The 19,558-nt window shown below is 43.5% G+C and overlaps 1 protein-coding gene across 2 annotated transcripts in view; it reads right to left on the bottom strand.

Annotated features, from left to right (window-relative positions):
* LOC147619562 (uncharacterized) overlaps nt 1–19,558 on the bottom strand; it is a 98,869-nt gene that overhangs the window by 61,043 nt on the left and 18,268 nt on the right. The window contains exons 2-6 of one of the 2 annotated variants that reach the window (XM_086773237.1): nt 16,085–16,161; nt 14,732–14,828; nt 7,514–7,559; nt 7,355–7,413; nt 7,077–7,171 (exon numbers count right to left, since the gene is read on the bottom strand). In XM_086773237.1, coding sequence (XP_086629363.1) covers nt 7,077–7,171; nt 7,355–7,413; nt 7,514–7,559; nt 14,732–14,828; nt 16,085–16,161 — 374 coding nt within the window. Of the gene's footprint in view, nt 1–7,076; nt 7,172–7,264; nt 7,414–7,513; nt 7,560–14,731; nt 14,829–16,084; nt 16,162–19,558 lie in introns of those variants that run through there. The other variant, XM_086773238.1, reaches the window with a different exon arrangement.

Genomic DNA, 19,558 nt, shown 5'->3' with positions numbered 1-19,558 from the left:
TAAGATGAATTCACCTGAAACAGAAATTCAAAAAGAATTTTCAAATGTGCAATTGGAATTAATTGAAAATAGGTATAAAGAACCTTAGTCTAAGGGTCTAGATTTTCAGAAATCTTTAGACTATGGTCCAATTAAGGTTCCTATGGGCCAATAGCATCAATACATGTGTAGGGAGGAGATAAATCCAATTTGTAAAAAGAAGATACCCAAAAATGAGTAAATGCTCACATAAGATGAAGAGTTGAAAATGTACAAGGTTTATTAGTAAAAAAAAACTATGAGCATTATTAAAAAAATGAGATATTTTGGGTATCCAAAAAGGAGTAAATGCTCACATAAGATAAAGAGTTGAAAATGTACAAGGTTTATTAGTAAAAAAAAACTATGACACATATGTAAGGAAGAGGAGTTCTTTAAAGGAGGTGCATATTTCACATAAGATGAAGAGTTGAAAATGTACAAGGTTTATTAGTAAAAAAAAAACTATGACACATATGTAAGGAAGAGGAGTTCTTTAAAGGAGGTGCATATTTCACATAAGATGAAGAGTTGAAAATGTACAAGGTTTATTAGTAAAAAAACTATGAGCAATATTTAAAAAAATGAGATATTGTGGGTATCCAAAAAGGAGTAAATGCTCACATAAGATGAAGAGTTGAAAATGTACAAGGTTTATTAGTAAAAAAAACACATATGTAAGGAAGGGGAGTTCTTTAAAGGAGGTGCATATTTCACATAAGATGAAGAGTTGAAAATGTACAAGGTTTATTAATAAAAAAACTATGACACATATGTAAGGAAGGAGAGTTCTTTAAAGGAGGTGCATATTTCACATGCTTGAATGAGTTTTAAACTCATAAAAATTGAGATATTTCATCTCTCCTCTCTCCTCATTCAAGTCTAGTTCCAAAAAGTTAGCTTAACTGACCTAAAAATGGTCAAAAAGTGACCAAACTGACTTGGAAAATTCTAGAATCAGTTTGTTTGGTTAGGAGCTCAACTTTTCCTATAAATAGAAGCCTCCCCTTGTTGAAAAATATATAGTGTCTTATGCTTGTTACTCTACTCCACCTAAGCCAAGATATATAGTGTCTTATGCCTTGTTACTCTACTCCACCTAAGCCAAAATATATAGTGTCTTATGCTTGTTACTCTACTCCACCTAAGCCAAAATATATAGTGTCTTATGCTTTGTTACTCTACTCCACCTAAGCCAAAATATAGAGTGTCTTATGCATTGTTACTCTACTCTACCTAAGCCAAGAGCTGTGAATTCTTTAATAATTCACTAGTTTTTGATACTTCTCTCTTTCTTCAATCCCCATTGGTGGCTCCATCAACATACTAAACCAATTGATTGGTTGGGGGCCTCTACCGTGAATAAAGAGTCAAGCAAATTATAAGGTAAGTATATTGAATTTTGATCTTTTCTATAATTTCTCAATGATTCTCTCTTCTCAACCCCTCTCAAGCTTGAGAAGCTTAATTGGTATGGTTTTTTAAATGCTATTGAAGTTAAGTGGTGAATAGTAGTGAAGAGTTACATAATTTAATAAATGCTATTGAAGTTAATTTCCATTTATGTTTAAATTCTAATGGTTTTTATGTAATTTCTCTCTCTCACTCAAGAAATGGTCATACTCATGACCCATTCTCAATCCAAATGAAGCTTTTCATAAAGCTTTTCCTTAATCCAAGATTAAGCTATCCTTGAGGCCAAATTAATGGTTTTTTTTCTATGCTTTTAGTTTATGTATAATGATGATTCAATCCATTATGGATTGATGATCCAATTAGAGACCATTCTAATTATTTTCTTAATGATAAGCTTTATCCCTTAGAAAAAATTGAGATTTATCAGTCATAGTAGCGGAGCTATGGCAAAATTTTTATAGAAATTACGCATAAAATAAATTTATTCAAAGCATAAAAAGAGGACTTCCTACCATATTCTAGGAACTATCATCCTAGATTAAGTAAAAGAATTTTATTATGCATGGAGATGTGGATGTTTGCATGTAGATGTAGATGTATGGATGTGAGTGTGAATGTGGAGGTGGATGTATGCATGGAGATGTGGATGTATGCATGTAGAAGTAGATGTATAGATGAGGATGTAAATAGAGATGTGGATGGATGCATGTAGATGTAGATGTATAGATGTAGATGTGAATGGAGATGTAGATGTATGCATGTAGATGTAGATGTATAGATGTGGATGTGGATGTATGCATGTAGATGTAGATGTATAGATGTGGATGTGGATGTGGAGGTGGATGTATGCATGTAGATGTAGATGTGGATGTGGATGTGGAGGTGGATGTATGCATGTAGATGTAGATGTATAGATGTAGATGTGAATGTGGAGGTGGATGTATGCATGTAGATGTAGATGTATGGAGGAGAATGTGAATGTGGATGTGGATGTATACATAGAGATGTGGATGTATGCATGTAGATGTGAATGTACGCATATAGATGTGGATGTATGGATGTGAATGTGCATGTAGATGTGGATGTATGGATGTGGATGCATGAATGTACATGTAGATGTGGATGTGAAAATAGATGTATGGATGTAGATGTGGATGTATGGATGTGAATGTGGATGTGGATGTGGATGTATGAATGTGGATGTGGATGTGGATGTATGGATGTGGATGTGGATGTGGATGTATGGATGTGAATGTATGGATGTGGATGTGGATGTGGATATATGTATGGATGTGAATATATGATATGTGATGTGAAGGAATCTGAAGTGATGAGATGGAAAATGATGTGATGGGATGAGTACACATATAACTGGAATGTGGGATAAGCCATGTGGATTGATGAGGGATAATGTGAAAAAAATGAGAGTTAATATAGAAACTATATTTTGTGACTGTTTGTAAATGCTGTTTGTAAATGACTGTTTTATGTCAAGATTGCTGGGAAAGCATTGTGACCATCTTGTGATTAAGGTCGTGAAGACCTAACTGATAAAGTTGCAACTGCTGATGGAGAGTCAATGAAGGACGTCTCGCGTAGCAAGGTCGGCCGAGGTCTTGACCAGCCTCGGTGCGATTAAAATGGTGAGCTTCCGGTACGGTGGATGAGGGGCCAAGGAAGCGGCCTATGAGTGAAGCGCTAGGTCACCTGCGAAGGATCCTAGAGGGTGCTGACCATACAGTGCTCGGGCTCTGGGTCGCCTAGGATACCCACGCGTGCGTCGAGGAAGATATTGGAACAGAGTTGGAGTTGTTTTCTGAAATCGGGCATGGATCTGGTTGATTGACCTTGCTGGTCTTCAATGGATGAGTCCATGGCCCTTTATATGGATCTGTTGGTTGATCTTGCTGATCTTCAACGAGAGTCCATCTTGATAAGTGATTATATTGCCGAGTATTATGGGCTAGGGATTAGGAAACGGCCCCTGTGTGGACAGGTGGTGAGCGTCCTAGTTGCCAATGATGCCATAGATACTCTGATGAAGGAATGATGGGAAAATTAAGAATCAACTGGATAAATTGGAAGATGGTGATCAGTGATACTATGGTTTTATTAAAGGATTGTTTTAAACTGGTTGAATCTGTGAAAAGGCAATTTCATATTGGGTATGTGAGTGGTGTGACTAGTTTTATTTTTGCATGAACATCCGGCTAGGGGGCCTTGGAACTCTTTTCCTTGGTACCCGGGACAAAACCTAACCAAATTCTTAATTGGATCCCATCACTACAGTGGTTGGGCGGTTGGCTAACCCATGGGACTGGATGGGGTTAGGCTGGACTGATGGATCCGTAAATCGAGACTCAAACTTTTGTTTTTACGATAGAAAAAATAAATCCCGGACAATAACTGTTCTATGGATAGGAATCAACGGCTGTGCCTCTTGAATGGGGAAAAAAGCGTTGATCCCAATGATCCAAGTGCAAGTTTCTTCCTTGAACTGACTAAGTATCTTATAGATGTAATTGGATCATCTCGATCAGAAATGATCTTGACTACGTTAGAGTAAAAAGTTATCCTGGTGGAATCGTCCGTGCTTTCCGGTTAAGGAAGTTTTTCCGGGTTCGGTTTTGGAACAAATGACGGATTAGTCTCTTATCCGGATATCCGTGGGCGAGGCCCCGAGTGTGGGACCCCTGTCCCGCGCGAGAAGCGCTACTTCCGCTGCCAGTACCCCGAATCCGTTGCTCCGTGGGAACAGGGATCTTACACTCTCCACCATTGTCGGAACGCAAAGCCTTCAGTGTTTTGCCAGTTTGATTCTCAACATGAGCAACAAACTTCTCAAACACTGAGAATGTATCACTCTTCAAACGAAGAGGATAAACCCACACCTTGCGTGTGGCATCATCAATAAAAGACACAAAATATTTTGCCCCTCCCAAAGAAAGCTGAGGCATCTCACATACATCTGTATGCACAAGCTCTAACTGAGCATCTTTCTGTCCAAGAGCTTTCTTGTGGGGGCACTGTAGTTGCCTACCATATATACAATGCTCACAAAACTGAAAACTTGAAAACTTTAGAGAAGGCAAGTAACCCAAACGAGACATTGCTCCATTCCTTTGACACTCATGTGTCCCAACCGGCTATGCCACATAGAGATTTCCGGCAGCTCGGTTGCATTTACATTAGCATGGTGACAAACACCTGCATGCATAAAGTAAAGAGTGTCCACCTTAGAGCCTCTGGCAACAACCAGTGAGCCCTTACTAATCTTCCACTTTCCACAACCAAATGTGGTAACATAATCAGCATCATCAAGCTGTCCAGTAGAAAGCAGGTTCTTCTTGATCTCAGGCACATGCCTGACATCATGGAGCATAAGCTGTGAGCCATCTGAAAACACAAGCCTCACATCACCTCTGCCAAGAATCTTGCATGCATGGTTATCACCCAAATAAACCACTCCTTCATTGCCAACAGTATACCTGACAAACAAGTCTCTGCAACCTGTGACATGAAAGGAGGCACCTGAATCAATGATCCATGAGTGCATACCATGACCACCTGTAAGAAGTGAATGGGCATCAAGTGAAGACGTAAATAGGACCTCATCCTCACTGCCACCTGCATGTGACACATTGATTTCTTCAATCTTGACTCCACTTTTGCCCTTTGGCTTTACATCTTTGGCTTCATCTTTCTCTTTGTCTTTGCCTTTTCCCTTTTTCTTTTTGAGTTAGAGAAAGCTGAACAGGTCACTTATGCTCTGATGTCTCGTCGTGTTCGGGACATAGAACTTCCAGTAGTTGAGGATGTTCTTTCCACGGGGACCTTTCGGAAAGCCAGGCAGGTAGCAGGTGATTACTTGCAGAAGGAGGTGTTTTCTCCAGGCTTTGTGGTTCCGGATTCAGAGGGGGTGGTTGACAGGTTTCATCAGGTTTCCAGGACTTGCTTGTGCACCGTAACAGGTGTTGATCCTTGTGAGCAATGTGATGTCTCTAAGATTCAGAAGCTGTATGGTTCATGGATATGGTCGATGGACACCGGATTGGACGGGAGCTTCTTGATGAGGCAGTTGAGCTCATTGTTGCAGATGTCTCTTTGTGAGGCAGGATCGCGTTTCCTGTGGTTTCTGCGGCATGCGAAGGATCATGGACTCTTGTACACAGGAGGGGGATTGTTGGATGGAGTCCGACTCCACGGTTGGAGTGACTCGGTTTGGGGAGGAGATCCGGACACGAGGAGATCTACTTATGCCCCAGGAGCAGTTTTACGGAGCAAGAGGAGGTTACATTGCAGGTTTGGGCTTCCACTGGAGGAACCCTTGGTCATCCAGAGGCACTTTGTTCGTGAACAGATTGTTGCTGATGACACCTTGCTGGAGTTCTGTTCGACGGAGGACAGTACGGTGGACCTCTTCACGAAGTCGCTCTCTCAGGACTTGCTCAGGCGGCACCCCAGCTCCCAGTGGTTGGTTACACAGCCAGGAGCTGAGAGGGGGTGTTAGAAGTCATCTCCTGTCTAGATTTATACACCAAGGCCTTTGTTGTGGGTGTGCCCGCCCTTATGAGGTGTTTTCCCATTTTTCCCCACTCTCCGTATTTTTCCCCTATTTTTTCCATTTTTTCTGAGGCTTGGGAGGGCTGCCAGAGGGTGCCAAGAGCAGTACAGTGCTGGCCGACTGGGTGTTTATCAATCGTGGGCACTCTTGCTGCTGGCCGACTGGTTTTGATCAGTTTTGGGCACCAGATCGCTGGCCGACTGCATTCATGCAGTCGGCTGGACACCAGATCGCTGGCCGACTGCATTCATGCAGTCGTGGACCTTTTTATCAGTCGTGGGCTTTTCCTTATGCTGGCCGACTGCCCTCTAGGGGGGTATATATAGTTCCTCAGCCCCCATACCTCATTTGTATCATTCCTCGGGATCTTCTTGTGTATATAGAGCAGAGTTACACGCCTACATCTCTCTCTCTCTCGTGCTGTTTTTCCGCCTGCGTTTTCGCTCGTGTTCCCAGATTTGGTCATCATCTCCACTGCGTATTCTGACAGTGGGGGTGGCTGGGGCCGAAGCTCTCTCAAGAAGGTGTCCCTGTGTCTGCGGAGCTCAAGCAAGAAGAGGCCTAGGCAACGCTAGTCCTAGAAGTCAATGATCCTGGAGAGTGGACCAAATCCCTCACGAAATAGATAGTGAAACCTCCCACGGATCTCATAGTATACTGGGCAGCGGCATATGTAATGCTCCTCCATCTCAACCTCTGTGTGGCATAATCGGCAGATCCTCTCCTCTCTTGATCTGCGTATGAGCTTCCCGGCTCTGAAGATGCATTAGCTCCACCTGTCTCCACTCTGAGGCGATGGGATGAAACCTGTACCTGGCCAATCACAATCCGCATGGCATGGGACAAGTGAATACTCAAGTAGCCCGGCTGCTGGATGAATCCATCCTCAGTGAGTGTGAGGAAGTGATCTCTGTAGAAGTTCATCTTCGTGGTGGGGAGCTCCGAAGGTGTGATCCATGTGAGAGAGAGAGAGGAAATTGTGGAAACTTGCCCAATATCGAAACACCATTGACATCAAAAGCATTCAAAATGAGCTCAAAAATCTGTTTGCATTGCAAGAGTTTCAAAAAGTACATACCTCAAGCGGTCCTTTTTCAAAAGAGCAGCTTCGCCAAAGTGGTCACCAGGTTTTAGAAGAGAGAAATCATGTGCTCTTTTACCAACAGTTGTGACCTGATCAAGTGCAGTGAAAACCATCATTCCTTGTAAATTCATACTTAACTTCATTTTTGTCACATGGACAGAAAAACATATAAATATACATACATATATCATTGAGCTTTAAAGCTTCCAGTCGTTTCCATGTGTAATATTGTGTATTTTGAACATAATCAACTGTATAGCTATGTATAGTACCTTGACAGAACCTGTGAAGATTAAATACAAAGAAGTTGCCAGATCCCCCACTTTGTAAACTGTACAAGAGGGTGAGAGCCACCAGGATTTTAATACACAACCATCCTCATACCAGCGTTCTTACAAATGCATAACCATTATGAATACATTTAATCTTACCAACAGTGTTTGCTTCAGTTTGCTTGTATTTGAAGAGCTTGCAGACCTGTCATTAAAGGAAGCAATAAAGTTGGCCATGAAGTAACAGACGGATTGCATTTATTTTGTATCTTCAGCCTTTTACATGATAATAGTTGCTCAGTGTATGCAACTTGGACACACCCCTTAGAAGTCATCTCTTGTCTTTATCAGACACCAGGGCCTCTGTTGTGGGTGTGCCCGCCCTGTATAGGTGTTTTCTCATTTTTCCTCACTCCCCATATTTTTTCCCCATTTTTCCCATGGTGTGGGAGGCAGTTTTCTGCACCCCGGCTGATCCAGATGGTGGCCGACTGCTGGTCGGATGATCTGGATGCTGGCCGACTTCCCTGTGTGGTCCCCGACCTCTCCTGCATACTGGCCGACTATGCGCAGCTGGCCGACTGCTGGAGTGGGCTCTGGTCGTGGACATGTAGGCCAAGTCGGCTGTTTTTTCACAGGCCGACTGCATGTATGGGGCCATATAAAATGGCCCCATGGCCCCCACATCATTGTATCCAGTTTTTCAGATTCGGGATCTTGTGTATAGAGAAGAGTTACACGCCTATCTCTCTCCTTCTCTTGTGCTGTCTATTTTCTGTACTCTAATTGCTCTGGTGGTCTCAGATTTGGTTACCATCTCCGCTGCGTATTTTGACACACACTAGATGACATCATCTCCCTTTTTCCCCTCACTTCTCTAGCAACACCAAGGAATCCAAGTCTACAAAAGGTCTACCTCCCTCGTTTCTCGAGCAAGATCAGCAGTAGAGAGCTCAAATGCCACTGCTTCTATATTCCAGTTTTGAACTTGCTCATCAAACCTGGACTACATGAAGATATAGTTTGTCTTTACTGCATAATTTGTTGTAAATCTGATTGCTCTCCTTTTCGAAGACTTGGGCATCTGCAGCACTGGTAGAGCAGTGACAAACATTGGAGCTGAAATCAACACTACAGAGCTTCCTTGACCTTTCAACAAGAGAGATCCAGCCCAAGTAAACAATCCCAAACACACTAGATCTTCCATAGATTGAAACTACTTCATTTATCAACTAGTACTCAATTTCACACATTCTACCATGAGCACTAAGCTGCATGGTTTTTGTAGCGTTTAGTTGGTTTCATTGTATGATACATGTAAAATTGTTTTTATAATTGATCGTGCATATAATTTCTAGGTAGTTGGAGAAGAAACTTGTAAACTCAGCAACTGAGGAGCTCCCCGTACTGCAGCGCCCCCTCTTACCCACCATTCAGCCCACCCATCTCCTCCCTGCCTGCGCACCTGTGCGCCCCTTCTTACCCGCCTCCAGCACCACCATCTCCTGTCCACCATCCAGCCCTCCTCCATCCTCCCTGAGCACCTGTGCTCCCCCACCATTCAGCCCCCTCTCTGACTGCCCGCCCCCTCCCTCTCTGCAACCCACCGTCCTCTCCCCTCTCTTGCGTATCCAGCCCATTCTCCTGCCTCTCCTGCTTCTTTGTCTACATCAATTATTACTGTGTTCAAGTCGGCCATTCCGTTATGATTGGCATTATAGCCTCCACCAAAGCCAATACCTCTTCCTCCCCATCGGCCGGGAAAACTATCAACTTCTCCAAAGACGAACTCCAGGTCCTCCAGCAAGATATTGAACAGGAAACGCGACAAGCCCTTATCGGCTGGATTTATGGCTCTCATCCTGCCCGTTCTCAAGGATGGGATTGGCTTCTGGCAGCTCTCCTCACTGAGCTGACTGAGTATTTCCAGGATACTACTCTACGTCGTAGAGGCTTCTTCCATGTAGACTTCGATTCTCTGGAAACCACATCCCGGGCACTAGGCTGCAGCCCTCTTCCCCTTGGTCAGCCCTTTTATGCTGCTTTCCACCTCCTTTTCCCCTCCACCAATCGCCACCCTCATTCCTTCCCATCCGTCGTCCCCCTTTTCTCCTGCTTCCTTATCAGCACGTTTTTGCGCTCGGGCTGCTGTTCTTTCGGCAAGCGTCGGCTCCCTTTGGTCTTTACCCCTTCACGAGGACTCCATGGCAAACACTCAGTCATCCCCAACCGAGATTGTGGATAGCCGCAACCAGCTGCAAGACTTGCTCCAGCCCAACCTCTTTGGCGAGCAAGGCAAGAGAATAGATATCCATACCCTTGGGTGCGGCTACTACTAGGTGGGGTTGGACACCCCAGCAGCTTTAGATCGCGTGCTTCAGCTGAGCCCCGCTGCATTGTACATGGCCCAAGCATTTTCACATGCTGGCAGCACGGCTTTGTTCCCGCCTCCAACCCTCTTACTAGAGTATCCGGCTTCCCAGTCAGAGTCTGTTTTCCAGCAGGCCTCGTGAAGGAGTACCTTCCGCTTCTCCCTATCATTGCGAGAACGATAGGGCAAGTGTTGGAATCCCAGGCAACACCAGCCTCGATGTTGGCACGCGTGGCTGGGATCCCTTCACTTTTTATAAGCATTTCCTCATGGGAGACAGTACCGCACATCATCTCCCTTCAATGCCTCCGGGGGGAACCCATCCTTCACAGGTGTACTCAGGCCTTCCTGGCCAATGCTTCATTTGCCATCAGATGGGTCACCTCATCAGAGCTTGCCCTCGTGACCGGTCTAGGTGAGATCTGCATGCTGGTCCAGCCCCTTCCCCCCACACAATGGAGAGAGCGGACCGAGCACCCCAATGCCGCCTCCCCCCTCAAGCAAGACATAACCCCAACACCCTACTCCCGAGGACGATGATGGGGATAGGTGGCAGATGACGGGGTGGAGCCAGCGCCAATGCCTTGCCAGAACAGCACACCGCACTAGGCGAGCCAGCCCAATGCGACCCAGGCGGAAACGGTCATGTTAGAGAACTGATTCGAGCATTTACCTGAGGATCACCTGTCTGAAGTGGAGGCCCCACCCACCCCCCAATAGGGTCCCAACGCCAGCTTCAATCTGGAGACCAATCCCACAGAGTGTTCCAGTACCAGTCTTCCTGATTTTTGGAAAAAACCCCGCACACACATCCCCCCCCCGGCCCTCCCTCTTTTCCCCTTTCAGGAGGATCTGATCCCCCAGCGCCCTCTCAGGATTAGGAGCAATTTCCATCTTCCTCCTCTCCCCAGGAGCCTCTCCTACCCCCCTCCTCTCTCAGTGCTTCCCTCTTTTGAACGACGACCCCCCCCCCCCTCTCCCGCCCTCACCCCACCCCCACCCTCCCCTTCGGAGCCTCCTCTGCACACCCCCCACCCCCCCCCCCCCAAAAAAAAACCTATCCAAAGCACTCCCACTAACTGCCACCAGCCCCTAACCCTAGGAGGAATAATCATTTGGGTTCTGTCCGCCGCAAAGACTAGTGAGAGCCCTGCCCCCAGAGTCTACACGTGGTCCCCCTCAAGTCATGGGGAGCATGTGGACTACAGCTTCTCCATATGCCTACCAATGGATGTGGGTGCCTTTGGAGAGACTTCGGCCTTCAACCGAGTCTTTGTCATCTTTCACTGATCCAGACTGATCTCTCCTTAGAGTGGTGTAGTGATGTTCTTCCCACTGAGTGTAGCAGCAGAGCGAATCTCTCCTCCACTATTCATGGACATGTGATAGAGCTATCTCATCACCTAGGGAACCTCTGCCTCACCGACATTGTCACTCACTTTGCATGGAGCTTAGAGGATCACGCCACGGAAACCGGGATGGCGAGAGCTACAATTTGGAGGTGGTCCTTTTCGTCCACCTTCATGTATTTTTGGCGGTCCGCCTCCCCCCCTCCTACAAATACCTCTACTGTGATAGTTGGAGCCCAGTGTATGCATGCCACTGAGCCAAAGTGGAGTGCGCCTACATGGAGCACAAGATCAGGGAACAAATGCAGATCAGTTTGATGCCTTTACTTGCACTATGTCCATAGACTTCTTTATGCAAACTTCAGATCATTTCCCTTTATGGATGACTTTGTATTTTGGCATGACCACACAAGATGTACCCTTGCCTCACAAGAAATTGCTTATGGTCAATAACAGCTACATGACACATCAGCAATTCAACGTTTTGGTGGAGGCTGAAATTCAGCCTGTAAAGGTCCACATGCAAATAGATGTAGATTTGGCGTGGTAAAAATTTGCAATCAGACTCCAGGATGTTATTCAAAAATATGGGAAATGGTATATGGGCATGGAAAGGCAAAATGTGTTGAATGCAAAATCAACAATACAATTACTGGCAGAGTATAGTCAATATAGGAGATTCGATGCTTAGGATTAGGATGATCTTCTAGAGGCCCAAAATTGCCTGAAATGCAATGATGCCTGGAAACTTCAAAAATGGCAAATTAGGGCAAGACAAAAAACTCTCAAGGATAAAGGTTGCTCTTCAAAGGCTTTCTTTAAGAATCTGCATACTTCTAGGCAGAGTCAGTCCATTTATAGACTCAAAAAGGGCAATGGGCAATGGACTCAAAATAAACATCAGCTAGAGACAAAAGTAATGAACCATTTTACTGCCCTTTTTGCTGACCCTACACAGCCATCACAGCAAACCCTGCATGCGTGCTGCGTTTTTTTGTGGCAGGTTAACCAAATTGTTACACCTCAGAAAGCAATGGAAATGGAAGTGTCTTTTACAGAGGAAGACTTGCATGATGCCCTGTGGTTTAGGGAAATGGAAATCTCCTGGCTGGGATGGCTTTACAATAGAGTTCTTTCTTGAGTATTGGGATTTACTCAAAAATAAAGTGCTTTATGGATTAATATTTGTTGGCACTTTGGTGCGCTTCCAGCATCTTGGAAACACGGGCTGGTGCATTTGCTCCCTAAAAAACAGCTATGTGATAAACTGACAGATTGGAGACCTATCACCCTTATGCCTGTCATTTACAAGCTAGTTGCTAAAATGCTGGTCAACAGATTGAAAGATGTCCTCCATGATGGACTGCACCTTGCTCAATATGGTTTTGTGCCTAGGCGACAAATCATGGATAACATTGCAAATGCCTACATAGGCATTGAATATGCTAAATACACAAATCAAGATGTACTCATAATGGAAATAGATATTGAAAAGGTGCTTAACACAGTTCAATGGCAATTCATAGCTCACGTGATGGACAAAATGGGTTTTGGTCCAAAAATGAGGAATATCATATATTGGCTGTATGAGGCAGGTGCAGCCCAATGTGTTATTGGAAATGAACTCTCTGCTCCATGGAAGCTTGGACGATCCATGAGACAGGGATGTTCACTGAGTGGCTTGCTTTATGCGATAGCTACTCACCCAATGCTCTTGTACATGGACAATTTGATTGTAGAAGGAAGGTTACATGGAATTGACATTACAGGAGCCAAACAATTTGTTAGTCAAGCGTATGGAGATGATTCCTTCTTCTTTCCCAAGAACACACAACATGATGTCCATGCAATCATGGATGCGTTGAAGCTATATGGATTAGCTACTAGTCAAAGTTGTTATCTCTTAAAGAATGTGACTGGCATTCCATGCTTCAGCCAGGACTCATATTGCCTCTAGACCAGATAGCACGGCATCTTGGATATCTATTTCATATGCTTGCTGAAAATGTATGGAGGGCTTAACATTCTGAATATCCATTATCATGTTTTGGCATGCAAAGCCACTTTGCTTCTGACTTTTCTCGCGCAACAACCACCGAGGGACGCTTATGATTGCAGCTCTCTGCTCCAAATGCATTTGGCAAATGGCAGCTAACTCATTGGGAACTTTTAATTGGCTATGTGGAGGGTAAGATTTATGGATGCCCTTATGTCTCTTGCCTCCTTACAGACTGGAAGCTTACACTACAATATATTCAATGGTCAGGTAGACCTCTTGAGATTGGCAATATTTTGAGACAAGAAAGTATCTTTTGGAGCCGATCATTCCTTGCTCCTTTGGCTCTCCATTCGCCTTGGTGAGCTTACTTTCTTTCTACAAAATCATTCGGGTTTGCCAAGATGTTGTTGATGCTGAAGGAAATGTTGTCCTTTCCTCGAGCTCAAAGCCGTTGGCAGTTGGGTATGCACTACAAACCTTTAGGGCGCATGTTACAGGAACAATTGTAGCCTTTTACTCCTCTTACGGTTGTTCCGAATTGTGAAAGGATAGAGGATTGGATTTTCAATAGGGCAGATCCTGAACCTTATCCTAATTTCTTTCCTCAAGTTTCGGCTGCTTTGATCTACAAGTTGATTATTCTTGCACCTTGGTTTGTCGATCAAGTTAATAAGATTTGGCTCCTCACTAAGACAACCCGTTGGTGGAAACAAAACCTAAAGAAAATCTGACATAGTAAATTGCCACTCAAATCTAGACTGTTTTTATGGCGATGCTTGTTGGGAATGCTCCAGTTGGAGAATTTCTTGAAAAAAGACATATAGCTGCTGCAAAATGCCCTTCTTGTCGTTGCATAAAGAAAACAGTGATGCATCTTCTTTGGTCTTGTCCCCATAACAAACACATTCTCTTCGACTCATATTTCCAGGGTATTCCTTCTATAGAATTTTTTGGCTCTTTGGCAAGTGGCCTTCTAGATTGGATCATGCACAGCCCTTTCCAATCTGGACTAGATATTGGGCTTTGTGGACAATATGGCATGCAACAAATCAGTTGGTTTTTCATTCCGTAAGGATTGCATGCTATCACTACTTTCGTCAATCCTTGCTTCAATCTTTGTTTGACAGCATCCATCTGGATCAAATCAATGATGGCCAATTGGCTTTGTTTTTTCAATGCTTTTAACTTTTGTGACTGCTCTTTAAGAAGTTTGCCTCTTTTTTGAGGACTTCTTTCTTTGTACAGTGAAGCAATAGAACAAAGCTTTTTACCACAAAAAAAAGTGTGTGAGATTATTTTTTATTTATATTTAAATTTGTATCTAAATTTGATACCCCTACTGTAAGTCAAAATAAATTAAAAGCTAATAAAAAATGAATTATACACCTATAAACAAACGTGTGGGCCATAGGTAGACCTAACAGTCTCCAATGCATTCAAGTATACTCCCCAAGGTACAAATAGACAAAGGTGGTCAAAAGGAAAGAGTGGGTGTTGAGCAAAATAGTAGAAACCAAATTCTAATATTGTTTTAAGTTTCTAAAGGTGGTCAAAAGAAAAAGCATGTGGGTCTTGAGCAAAACAGTAGAACCAAATTCTAATATTGTTTTAAGACTTCAAAGTGAATTGCTCACTTTACAAGGAGAAACTCAATTTACCTCTAGACGTTTTGAGAATGGAAGGTTGCATATGAACTTGACATTTGAAGCGATCTCTTCAAGAATATAGAGCTCATTGAAGGTCCTCTCTTGAGAGCTTTCATCGGCACCAAGAAAAAATGTTAGAATATCTCTCTTAAAGGTTCTCTCTTGAGAGCTTTCATCAACACTAATAAAAAATGTAGATCTACACATTACTATGCATCACGCCAGTATTCAATGCATAAGTGATGAGGAAATTAAGATAGCCTGAAAGTTCTCTTTTTAACATCGTTCATAAATATGACTAAGAAAAAGCTACATGTTTTCACAAATAAAGGTTTGCTTTTTTGCATGTTTAGATGGTCATAAATCTGCACAACTCCAACCCAGAGTCTTCTATGTGACACACAACAAAGCCAAAAATGCTCTTTTCCAAAAATTGCTTTAACAGAGCATATCAGCTAACCACTTTTTGGCCCTCAGTATTTATTTTGACTCCAAGCAAAGCAAACGTGCTCTTTTTTTGCAAAAAAATGCTTTCTGATAGCACATGTTAGCTAATCACTTTTCGGTTTTGAGGGAAGTTTATGAAGGAATACGCATGGCATGTTACAAAGCCTATAGCACAGAAGCTTCCCACTAATAAATCAATTAAGAGATATAGACAGTAAAGTGGTATCTGGTAGCATTTGAAACAAAAACAAAATCCATTTCAGTTTTCAAATACATGGGTATTGCTTTACAAGAAGATATGCCAATGGAAAGTTTAGGTTCTTTTTCCAAACTTAACAAAAACCAAAGTGCATTTTTTACTCCATGAGAAAGCATAATAGACTACATGCTATGGCATCCCACTCACGTCATGAGTGCCCAATGTAGATGCAAGTTCATGTATAAGGATATGTCCACCCTACTGGACAAATCTTCATAAATAAACCACCAGGCTGAGTTTCTATCAATTATCCAGAGGTGAAGGGCAGACTTGGCCATGATGAAAGCTAGTACTAAAGAGAACACACATGCGTGCAAACACGCACAACTAAACAGCTTTGGATAGAAAGAATTAGCTAGCCGCAACTTGGACGGAGACTTCAATAGAAATCTGCATGTCCGATAATATGGCAAAAAGATATATCAATGGCTGAGTGAGCGACGGGAAAATCTGGCAGCTTCTACATCATAATCTTCACCAATGCATTTTCAAAGACTTGTACCCACAGTCTAATCCAATGAATAAAAGTAAAATTATGTTCTTGATTTTTATCTAAATCATGAAATGACTGGATCACTTTATGCAGAGTAATGTGAAACTCCACTAATGGTAACACGGTGAGGACTAGAGAAAGCATTTACAAGAGAAAAAGGCCTTACCACTTTCTCAAAACACTCCGCCGGCTTTCTAGTTGAAAATGTGCCAAACCACGCCATCCTTCTGGCAAGGCTAGTGCCTGCATTCAAAAAAATTGAGTGGTTTTAACCACCAAAGTTGCAAACTTTAGCTGTTCAGGCATAAGCAACAAAACATTATCCTAAGTAAGCATCTCCTTCAAAATCTGCATCCTTTGACATATCATAGAAAAAGAAAAAACAAGTTTCTCCTATTGCAAGAAAAAACCCAAAAAAATGAAGCAAAAGCAATCATATAACATGGCAGGTTGTAAGATGGTGTAGAAATAATTTGAATCAATAAAAAGTAATATTGGAGCTTGCTACTCCATAACACATGTATCACATGCACCCGCTCCACTAGGGTGCCACATGGCCATTCTCTAGAAGAGTGCACAATTAGGAACCTTTTCGATGAGCAAGATAGGTCTCCAATTGCCATCAAGTTGAAAAGGGTATTGCGTTGTCCCGCACATAAATACAATTGTCACCAACCCAAACATTTTAGGGGTCTAGTGGACTCCAGGACGTCTAAATATTTGGAAAGTACAAGCTTTGGGAATGGGAGATTCTGCAGTACAATTGTCACCAACCCAAACATTTTAGGGGTTTCTGGACTCTAGGACGTCTAAATATTTGGAAAGTACAAGCTTTGGGAATGAGAGATTATCCAATACAAAAGATATAGCACCTGAAGCTTGGTCTAGGCCCTTGAGATGGTTTCTTGGACACAAATGGGCATTGGAGCTCAAGTGTCAAGTGGAAAGCATGTATGGCAAGCTCCCGAGGATTTGGGAGAGATCTAGTATTGAAACATGGTTCTACATGGTGCTCACATTTCTAATTACAAAGGATCACACTCGACTCCCAATGGAAATTCCATTCGCGTCATTACATCTGTAACTAAGCAAATAAGGGGGACTTGCTAAAACACATTTGATAGAAGGTCTACAAGTTGAGATATTTTTAGAGATGAAGTTTATGGGTGGGAACCATCTCTTAAATAAGGACATGTGGCACAACAGTGGATCAAAGTAAGACAAGTGGCCTCACACTCCACCTCAGCTCTACACTTATCATTATAGCTTTTACTTGCTGCTCTAGCTCATGAGAGACCCAAATCTATAAATTGCAGCCCTCTTTCTTCATTTGAGTAGGCTCTATTGCTGCAAATAGCCTCTATCATGTTGGCAACTCTTCTCTATTCTTGTTGGTTCTCTACTCCAAGGTTATGACTCTCTACCACCGCTATAGGTTGCCCTAATGATGGTTGCTCTCTTTCTCTCTCTCTTGAAGGTTGCCCATGAAGTATACCGGCTGTTGGGGACTGTTTTGAAGGCTTCAATCACTAAGGAAATATTGAAGGCAAGGGTATTTAATCATTGTATTATGATTTCCAGCCATTGTACTTGTTGTACCAATCAATGTACCTATTGTACCACCACTATACTTGCTATACCAGCCATTGTACGTGCTATACCAGCCACTATACTTGCTATACCAGTTATTGTACTTACTGTACCGCCACTGTACCTACTGTACCAGTAACACGGTTTTCAACTCTCGTGCGTGGGTAAAGATAACGTGTGGTTTTTCCAATTTTCTCGGGTCTTTTCTTGCGTAAAAGCATGCTTTCCTCTCTTTACTTTCTGAAATTCAGAATTGGCACATAGTTTTCTTGGAGCAACATCCGCTTCATTATCTTCGCTTCATCTATGGAGCCCGAACTTCAGTTTGATGATAACCTATTGTCATGTGCAAGACATGCACTGGTTAATCCCAGGCTAATCCTAAAGAGGCAACAAGATAAAGAACCAAACTTGGAGCAAGTGTTGCTGATTTGGCAGAAATGCCTGATGGAGGACATGGGGTTACTGTCGGCCAGCGCTTGATATCACACGGGATCTCCAAAAAGCCTGAATTTTGTCCTGGACCTGGCCGACCAGCAGTTGGCCAGTCCATTAGTGCATTGAAAGCCTATAAAAGGCAATATTGCTCAACGATTTGAAGCATTCAGTCCTTGCTTGGGCTGAGTCATAGAACTAAGATTAGATTAGGGTTTTTCTACCTTTTCAAGAAGGCAGCCTATGGCTGCAAGAACACTTGTACCTTTTTGTACATTATGAATATAATGAATACTCAGCTATCTCTCTCTCTTCTGCATGCGTTTTGCATCAGCGTGTTCCCAGATGGTGTTTAGGGCTGAAAGAAGACTATAAGAGCTTCCGCACGTAACATTGGTATCAAAGCATCAGGCTCAGCAAGTGTCACGTGCATCCTGCACTTGGATGCCACGTAGACATTTCTCTACAGAAGGTGCAGGACCTGGGATGGTGAACTGGTCCCATGTGAGCCCAGTCCGGGACGAGTCAGCCAGGGATCCATCTCAGTCGTCCGAGGTCAGGTGTGCATTGTCCTGCACATGAGTCCAAGGTCAGGTGTGCACTGTCCTGCACATGAAACAGTGCCACTCCGTGCTGTGAGTCTCCCTCTAGAATGATGTCAGTGATTCTGTGTATCTGGTATGGTACCGGATGCCAGATCACTGAGTAGTTAGTGTTTAGGACAAGGGGCCAGCCCATAGGGCACCCCGGATCTTAGTGTGGGCATGGGAATGGTGTGGAACCACCCCCATGAGGGCCAGGAAGGCCCAAGCTGAACCCACCAGCCATGGAGGGGCTGTAGGACAGCCCTAGGGCAAGAATAAGGCAATTTCCAGGAGTTTACAGCCTTTATATGGCTGTAGGGCAAGTATGGGGCAGCCCATACAGGCTGCCCAGCCCTTGGATTGTGGGCAAAGGCTGTGCCCAGCACTCTGGAAGCAGGCGCATGATGCCCAGCACTCTAGGGAGTAATGCGCAGTATTTTAGGTGATTTTTCCAGCATTTATTGCTGAATTTTCACAAGTCGTGGGACATTTGTGCTGGCCGCCTGTTTATCTACTGGCCGACTGCTCTTGGGAAGTAGTATAAATAGTGGAGGCCACAATCCCATTCATTGATCTCATTCTCCACCAAGAGCTCAAGCATAAGAGGCTAGACAAAGCCAAGAGGGTGCTAAGCTAAGGGGTGAAGGATTCAGGTCAAGGGCAGGGTATTCCCAGCCAAGAAAAGGTCCAAGATTGCTGTATTTTCTTTCAGATTTTCTCATCATTCTAATAAAGCAAATACACCATCCGTGGTGGGGGCCCTACAGAGGGTAATTGGGACCCAATACTGTGTCCTCTCCATCTCTCCCTCTCTCTCTCTCTATTTTCAGCACATCTCCTTTCAGTTTGTGCGTTAATTTCCGTCGCGAAAAGAGTGCTGAATTCTGAGTATTGAAGTTACCGATTCTTCTCTGAAGCTTCCGCATATTACAGTGGTATCAGAGCCTACTTCAAGTACAAAGATTCAGCAAAGAAACCAGAATTTTTTCTCGCTCGTGTGGTTGGATTTTAGACACCGGTGGACTACCCCT

This window comes from Cibotium barometz, chromosome 33 (genome assembly GCF_041138505.1).
Source record: "Cibotium barometz isolate CiBa-2024 chromosome 33, ASM4113850v1, whole genome shotgun sequence".
In the NCBI taxonomy this organism is placed as follows: domain Eukaryota; kingdom Viridiplantae; phylum Streptophyta; class Polypodiopsida; order Cyatheales; family Cibotiaceae; genus Cibotium; species Cibotium barometz.
The sequence above is the reverse complement of the archived record's forward strand: the minus strand, read 5'-3'. Positions and strand labels throughout refer to the sequence as shown.